At 39.3% G+C, this 8,644-nt stretch overlaps 1 protein-coding gene across 1 annotated transcript in view; it reads right to left on the reverse strand.

Moving 5' to 3' along the window:
* Positions 1 to 8,644, reverse strand: part of LOC106872611 (protein dachsous) — a 42,284-nt gene that overhangs the window by 19,469 nt on the left and 14,171 nt on the right. The window contains exons 5-10 of the mRNA XM_014919650.2: positions 6,887 to 7,988; positions 4,150 to 5,157; positions 2,808 to 3,047; positions 2,033 to 2,167; positions 1,062 to 1,271; positions 210 to 579 (exon numbers count right to left, since the gene is read on the reverse strand). Coding sequence (XP_014775136.1) covers positions 210 to 579; positions 1,062 to 1,271; positions 2,033 to 2,167; positions 2,808 to 3,047; positions 4,150 to 5,157; positions 6,887 to 7,988 — 3,065 coding nt within the window. The remainder of the gene's footprint in view (positions 1 to 209; positions 580 to 1,061; positions 1,272 to 2,032; positions 2,168 to 2,807; positions 3,048 to 4,149; positions 5,158 to 6,886; positions 7,989 to 8,644) is intronic.

Consider the following 8,644-nt stretch of genomic DNA (forward strand, 5'->3'; position numbering starts at 1 on the left):
AAAACAGACCTCCTTGGTGTTAGTTCTATAGAAAAGGGCACTCTGTCCACTTTGTAAGGTGACTGGCATGAGGAAGGGTATCCAGCTGTAAAAACCATGCCAAAACAGACAGCGAAGTTTGGTGCAGTCTTCTGGCTTGCCCTAAACTGTGAAACTGTCCAACTCATGCCAGCATAGAAAATAGGTATTAAATGATGATGATGACTTACCCTATTGTGTGAATAATGCCGGTAGTGCTGTTCAAGGAGAACAGACCTGATGTGTCGTTTGCAAGGGCGTAGGTGATGTTCTGGTTTGGTCCTTCGTCAGCATCTGTAGCGTTCACTTGCATCACGTAGGTGCCCATACCGATGTCCTCAGGCAGCATGCGGCTGTACTCGGACCACCGGAATATCGGCACGTTGTCGTTCATGTCCTTCACGGTGACGAGGATGTGGGTGCGACCAGTACGGGATGGGCTGCCACCGTCTTCAGCTACCAGGGTGAGATTGTAGAAAGAGACCATCTCACGGTCTAAGGGGCGACAGGACAGAGCTCCTGTCTCAGGGTCAACAGAGAAAATATTGTCCACGTTGCCATCTGAAATAAGTATTTTGAGTCAAAGTTAGTCTTTCGATGGTTTCATATTTTGGCACAAAGCCAGCAATTTTAACCCTTTATCATTCAGATTATTTTGTCAAATGTAATGCTTATTTATTCATATCGTTTTGAATTAATCATACAATATCTTGTAGCTGTGACATTTTGATGTGATTGTATATTTTTAGAATGACATTGTAGGGTAGGTGTGAGAGGCCAGATCTGGCCAGTTTGAACATAAGACAGATAGAATATTTTGGCCGGATATGGCTGGTTTAAATACTAAAGGGTTTAGTAAAGGTATCAGGTTGATTACACTGACCTCGGTGTTCAAAGGTCAATATAATTAGGTGCATGAGTATAGACATTGAGGCTTTTAGGAAGATTGTTTTCATGCTGAGAAGGATAGAATACATCCATTGTGTGTGTGTGTGTGTGCACGAGCATACATGCATGGTCAAAGAACCAAAAGGCATACTTACTGGCTATTCTGTAAGTGACTTTTCCATTCATGTCTTGGTCAGAGTCATAGGCAACGAAGGTGCGGATGACATCGTATCTCTGGTTCTCAGACAGGACAATATGATAGGAGGGCAACTTGAACATTGGGTTGTGGTCATTGACATCTGTGACACTTATCATCACGGTTGCGGTGTCATAGCGCATCGGGTAACCATCATCTACCGCATAAGCTGTAAAGTGCACACAGAGGACATTGGTATGTTAAATGAGTTAACGACAGCAGTAGCTCTAGTTCATAACATGTACTATTGAATAAGAACTGACATCTTGAGCAATAAATTGCCTTTTACCATAAACTGAGATTAAACTAAGCTTTTATGAATACAATTGGTTGGACAGGGACTATGTGAAAGCTCATTGTGTAATTTTAAAGGTTTGGCTTTTGGTCATGCTGATTTTGCCTAATGGTTATATTAAGAATGCAAAGGTGGTGAGCGCCACAAGGCCCTGTCCTTGTTGCAGTGTCATAGCGTGAGTGCTTCAATGGCTCTGGAAACCGTGCCAGCAGAAAGCAAGCTCCTTGTATGGCCTCCTCTACTGAACAGGTCAAAGAATTGAGAACAAACTAATATAGGCCACCTCTTCCCAAAGGTAAAAACTGGCTTACAAAGGGCCAACACCCTTCATCACCATTCAGCATCTGCTTTCCATGCTGGCATGGGTTGGATGGTTTGAGTGGAACTGGTAAGCTGGAGGGTTGCACCAAGTTCCAGTCAGATTTAGCATGATCTCTAGAGGTGGATGCCTTTCTTAAATGTTGTGAAAGCAGCAATCAAGATGAGAACAGCACTCCAGCCAATACATAACTTAGTGGTTCCCTAACGAAATAACTTTTGTTGGAATGAGAGGCTAGTTTCTGAGAAATGCTAATTTGTTTAAGTTCCATCGAATTTGAGTGAATATAAAAAAGAAGAGAGGTACAGGATTTTACCAATAATTAAGTAAGACATTTTCTGTTCTCTGTCGAGGGTCGCTCTTGTTTGGATTATTCCAGAAAGTGGGTTGATACTAAACATATTGTTCGCAGTTCCTTCGGGGATTAAGTATTTAATTTGGCCATTAGCACCTGAAAGAAAAAGGAGAGAAGGAATCATGCATTTGTATTTATCAATAAAAAAAAAAGCCAAAAATATAAAAGCAAAAGGTTTTAGTGGTTAATCTAGAAAATCCATATTAATCCTTTAACATTCAGATTACATCTGTAATCCTTTATTTATTCAATTGTTTTGAATTAATCCTGCATTATCTCGAGGCTTTGAGATTTTGATCATGTGATTGTTTATTTTTAGAATAACATTGTAGGGTAGGTATAAAAGGCCAGTTAGGTATGAATGGCCAGTTTTAACATAAAGCAGGTAGAATATTTGGGCCTGATATGGCCAGTTTAAGTGCTAAAGAGTTAAGGTAAACACGTATGAATAGTCTCTTGAAATTAAAACTACATGAAGAAGGTTGTGAAACAGCTGTAATCCAATGCAAGTGCCGTAATCTTATAGAAGTGATGTAGTTAAATATATTAACCTCCCATGTCTTCTGAATTTATGGATTTATATGTCTTCCATACTATATATGTTGGGCCGACCAAAGCAAAGTAGAAAGAAAGAACCCACAAAGAACAGAGAGAAAGGAAAAATGATGGAAGATCAGAATGAAATGAAGATGAAGAAAGAATTGAAAGAAAGAGAGAACCAAGGAAGCCAACTTACCAGCATCCAGATCGTAAGCTTCAATCTGAACAACTGTTGTGTTAATTCTGGCATTTTCCAAAACCTCCGTGTAATAAATTGAATGTTTAAACTTTGGTGTGTTGTCATTAGAGTCCTCAACTTCAATAGTTAACAAAGTGTAAGAGATTTGCTGAGGAATACCTTGGTCCTGCGCTGTGATGTTCAGCTCGTACCGTTCCTCATTCTCTCTGTCGAGTTTCTTTGCTAAAGTCAGCAAACCTAAGTAGAAAGAGAATAGATGCTACAACATTACACAACGCTAAGGGAGAGTTTTCTTTTTGTTTTTTAAAATGGATCTCGGGTCTTAAAGGCTACATGTGCACACAGACACACACAAGCATGTACACAGATGTGAACACACGCATGTATCACACTTCGTTCCTTTATAGTACTGGAATAATTTATTTTGTAACATCATATTGGTGACAATAACAATCGTATAAATCTCTTTTAACAATTATTATTATTATTAATATTATTTCTTTTTATTTCAGGTTTTTTTGGAACCCCTGGAGTCTTGCTGCCTGCAGCCTACGCACCATGCTGTCTGTTCTTTTCAACTATCTTATACTTTCCTGATTATTCTGGCCGTGCCAAGGAGGCAAATCTTTTATAACAGTTCTACTGGACACACCATTATAATTATTATTATTATTATTATTATTGAGTGAGAGAGCAGAGCATGCCATCAAAGTGACACTGGGATACAAATATATGAAGCCCGGTATACCCATCATGACTACCCGTCTGATAAGGGTACACCAGGCAGATGCATCACAACCATATGTGCGCGACATGGTGATCTCATATCAAGATAAACAATGCATGACCTCGCAGGTGGGGCCCAGTTAGAATTTGCTTCAGGTTTAATAGCCCATCCCGCTCAAAAGCGGATAAGGGTTGTTTAAGGATGTTGAACAACACACCATATTTCCAGAAGTGAATTATTCAAACGCCAAAGAATTCCTCTCAACACATGGCTCTGATGCTCCACCACTACTTCTGCTCATGATCAGAGATGCACATATCGTCAGCCACCAAGGGACATGCTCAACTAGTTAAGGTCAAGCAACTGACAAGCAAATCTGTGGTATTCAGCAGAATATTTGCTGTTGCGCATCTTTTATACCAACACAAAACAATGTACATGGTAACACTTCCAATCAGTTAAGATGAGAAGCCATTGCCTGGTACTGCATCAGGGCATTTATTATCATTATTATGATTATTATTATTATGATTATTATTATTATTATTATTATTATTATGATCATCATCATCATCATCATTATTAAAAATCCAAAAAAGAAAATGTACTTACCATTGTTTGCATTTAGCCGGAAGACTTCATTTGTGTTACCTGCGATAATATTGTAAGTAACAATACCGTTGCCTGTGTGGGTTGAATCAGCATCTACAGCAATCAGCTGAGTGAGGGGAAACCCTACAGTTTCTTCTTCACTCACGGTGATCCGCATTGCACTTGCAATCTGAGGTACGTTGTCATTCTCGTCGAGGACTGAAATGAGCACGGTAATACTGGAGGAAAGACGAGAGGGGACATTGGGGGATAGATCTTGAGCTATTAGTACCAGGGATACTGAGTGAATCTTCTCATAGTCTATCATTTCATTGACTGTCAGCTCACCAGATCTGGAGTCGATGCTGAACATCTGCCGATCCAAATCCTCATTAAGCTGCTCAATGCGATAAACAATACTTCCGTTGGATTCAGAGTCCAAATCTGTGGCGACGAATGTATAAAGGGATGTTCCAATGGGTGTGTTTTCTGGGACAGATAGTTTTACTGGGTCACTGTTAAATTTTGGGGCATTATCATTGATGTCAACCACATGGATTATGACGGTAAGGTTGGTGCTCTCAACACTATAGGGACCATTATAAACTACTTTAATACCGAGAATATGGGTAGATGATTCTTCATAGTCAATCTCTCGAATTGTATAAATTGTACCACTATCAACACTGACAGTAAAAGCACCGAAGATATTGCCTCCAGTCAAGTAAAATTTATGCAGACCATCATTTCCGTTCTGTTTGTCAATGACGCCAACCAAAGTGCGGATAGGGACATTCTCTGGGATACTGAATGAAATATTCCTGGCGGGGAAAAGGGGTTTTTCTTCCGTGTCATCAATCACGGACACAGTAATTTCTTGATAATTCTCTTTGGGTGGGTTACCATTGTCTCGTGCCACAACAGATAAAACATACTCCTGATGGCTTTCGTAATCTAACACTTCGCGTGTGGTGATCTGACCATTTTTGGGGTGGATGGCAAATTTAGCAAGAGTACTTGCGTCTTGCCCTGAAAAACAGAAAAAAAATATATATATAATAAAAGTTAACAGTGTTATTAATAGAAGTTTCTACTACAGGCACAGAGCCTGAAATTTCGGGGAGTGGGGGGGGGGCTTAGTTGATTACATTGGCCCCTGAGCTCTACCGGTAATTATTTTACTGAACCCAATAGGATGAAAAGCAAAGCTGACCCTGGTGAAATTTGAACTCAGACAAAATGCTGCTAAGTGTTCTAGCAGTTCTGCCAGCTCGCTGTCTTACTGTTATTAATAATGGCTTCAAATTTTGCCGCAAGGGCAGCAATTTGGGCGGGGGTGCGGGGACGAGTCGATTACATCAACACCAGTGCTTAACTGGTACTTCATCTATCAACCCTGAAAGGATGGCAGGCAAAGTCGACCTCGGCGGAATTTGAACTCAGAATGTAAGGACGGACGAAATACCGCTAAGCACTAAGCATTTTGCCTGGCATGCTAATGATTCTGCCAGCTCGCTGCCTTACTGTTATTAATAATGGCAGGATATTTACAGAAATTGGTAACATATTAACAATGAATTAATAGCATGTATTAACAGTGCAAATAACAACCATAAAATCTTTTAAAGTTAAAGCAAATCAATATTTCAAAATATTGTAAAATGGAACTCAAGTAGTTAATAATTAAGCAGCTAGAAAGCCATCATCACAATCGTTTCATTTCATGCAGGCATGGGTTGGATGGTTAAGGTTTCTACAGCTGGATGTCCTTCCTAATATGCAGCCAACCACTATACAGAGTGTACTGGGTGCTTTTTATGTGGCATCAGCACTAGTGAGATTGCCAAGCAGCTTGCAAGACAGGACCCTTTGATTGAGGGTGTAGCATTGAGGGAAGTGGCTTTTGCCAGGTGTTGAGAGGCAAGAGTATAATAGAGGGATGGAAATAGGGGTCTTGCTGCAGCAACATGGCTACCCTAACTGGAAAAGGACAGGATGGTGGTGATGAGGTACCAGGATGTACCCTCAAGGTAAAGGCAGATGAATGTGATGGGGACAGAGAATAGATGAAGGGGTTTGAAGTAGAGGACCAGGTAAGTGGACAGGAGTAGTACCAAATATAAATAACTTTAACCTAATCTTATTGTGCTGATTTTTGGTACTTTTTTACTCTTTTACTTGTTTCAGTCATTTGACTGCGGCCATGCTGGAGCACCGCCTTTAGTGGAGCAAATCGACCCCCAAGACTTATTCTTTGGAAGCCTAGTACTTATTATATCGGCGACGTAAACACACCAGCATCGGTTGTCAAGCAATGTTTGGGGGACAAACACAGACACACAAACATATACACACACATGCATATATACATATACATATATATACGATAGGCTTCTTTCAGTTTCTGTCTACCAAATCCACTCACAAGGCTTTGGTCGGCCCGAGGCTATAGTAGAAGACACTTGTCCAAGGTGCCACGCAGTGGGAAAAGAACCCGGAATCATGTGGTTGGTAAGCAAGCTACTTACCACACAGCCACTCCTGCGCCTATATAACTTTAGTTTTTTTATTTTTTTTATTTTGGCATAAAACCTTGATGAATAGTTTTAATTTAAATACAAACATTTGAAAAAAAAATTTTTGTTTTCTTTTCATGTTAGAACAGCAAAAGTGGTCTCAGATAAGTTAGTTTCGTAAAAATTAAATGTCAAAAGAAAACGATAAATTATATAGAATCAGAAAAGAAAGAAAGCCTCACCTGCATCAAAATAATAGCAAATAATTCCATTTTCTCGTGCATCTGGGTCCGTTGCCAAAACTTGTAATACTGGAGTTCCTTTAGCCATGTTCTCAGCTACAGATACACTGCTTTTAGAGAGAAACCGTGGGGCATTGTCATTGACATCTAATACATTAATCTGGACGATAGCTGAGCTGCTGCGTGAAGGTTTTCCTTTATCATTAACTGTAACAGTAAAATTGTAATGTGTTCTGGTCTCGTGGTCAAGAGTGTGCCAGAGGGAGATTTCACCTGAAGACGGGTTGATTGCAAACTCTGATGTGTGACCTCTAATTGAGTAATTCAGACGAGCATTTGGCCCGATGTCTTGGTCAGTGGCGGAGACAACTCCAACTAAACTTCTGATGCTTTTGTTCTCAACAACATTAAAATTATATACATCCCTTGTAAATATAGGGCTATTGTCATTAGCATCGAGGACTGTCACCCTGACGTTTGTACTGGCGGTCAGCGAAGGAGCTCCGTTGTCGACTGCAATTACAGTTAGGAAGTAGACATCTTTCAGTTCACGGTCAAGTTCTTCACGAACATACAAAACACTGTCATTGGGGTAAATACCAAATTTCTTAGATTGAGCCGTTTCCTTGAGATGGTACGTTATTAGGCCATTGGCACCGGAATCCTTGTCTGATGCCAATACGCTTCCGAACCCTTTTGCATCGAATGTAGTCTCTGTAACATTCCGCTCATAAAGTTTTTTATCAAAATACGGTCTGTTGTCGTTTATGTCTAAAACCTGAATAAAAACACTGAGATTTGTGTAAAGAGATGGAATCCCATGATCTCTTGCAGAGATTTCTAATGTGTAATTCTTTTTACGTTCGTAATCTAGTTCACGGCGAATCCACAAATGACCCTGCTTGGAGTCGACCCAAAATAAGCCATTCATATCGTTATATAACCTGTACGTAATTTGACCGTTCAAGTCACTGTCAAGATCATGAGCGAGGACTGTATAAAATGGTTGTGTTGTAGATTTGTCTTCACGGACAGATATTGTTAAATTGGAAGCGATGAATCTAGGGGCGTTATCATTGATGTCTGTGATTGTAATGTTTACCTGTGAGGAATAAAGAGGAAATGGTGAAATAGCAGAATTGGCAGGTACACGAGAAAAATATTCAGAGTATAAAATGACATTGATATATATGCATGTGTGTGTGTGTGTATGTGTACAGTGTTGTAAAAATAACACAGGTATACGTATATGCTGTTTTGTGAAGAAAGGCATTGATATATAATACATATGGTATTAATATGATGGGCGTTACATAAATGTGTGTGTATGTGTGTGGGCAGCCTGTATGATCTAACTAAGTCAAAATGGTTTTTTGTATTCTTCCTTTCCATTTGGAGAGTTTAAATGTAGTTATAAAAATATGTCCTTCTGTTGAAATGTAATTTCAGTAAATTTCTATATCTTTGTGCAGCTGATGATTGCTCTGTATTTTATATTTGATGTAATGTTCACATTGCTTGAATAAATGGAGTCGCATGAAACGATCGTACTACATTAACTTTGGATATCCTTGTTGCTTATTTTGATTTTATATATATATATATATATATATAATACAAATGATATATGAGCATATGCATTTATACATACATATATGTACGTACCTACATCTACATGTATATATAGATGCATATTTGGGTACAGGACGTTAGAAAAATGAACGGGACATAAAAACAAAACGGACTTTGTTTACAGAC

Source organism: Octopus bimaculoides, chromosome 7 (genome assembly GCF_001194135.2).
Source record: "Octopus bimaculoides isolate UCB-OBI-ISO-001 chromosome 7, ASM119413v2, whole genome shotgun sequence".
NCBI classification, from domain to species: Eukaryota; Metazoa; Mollusca; class Cephalopoda; order Octopoda; family Octopodidae; genus Octopus; species Octopus bimaculoides.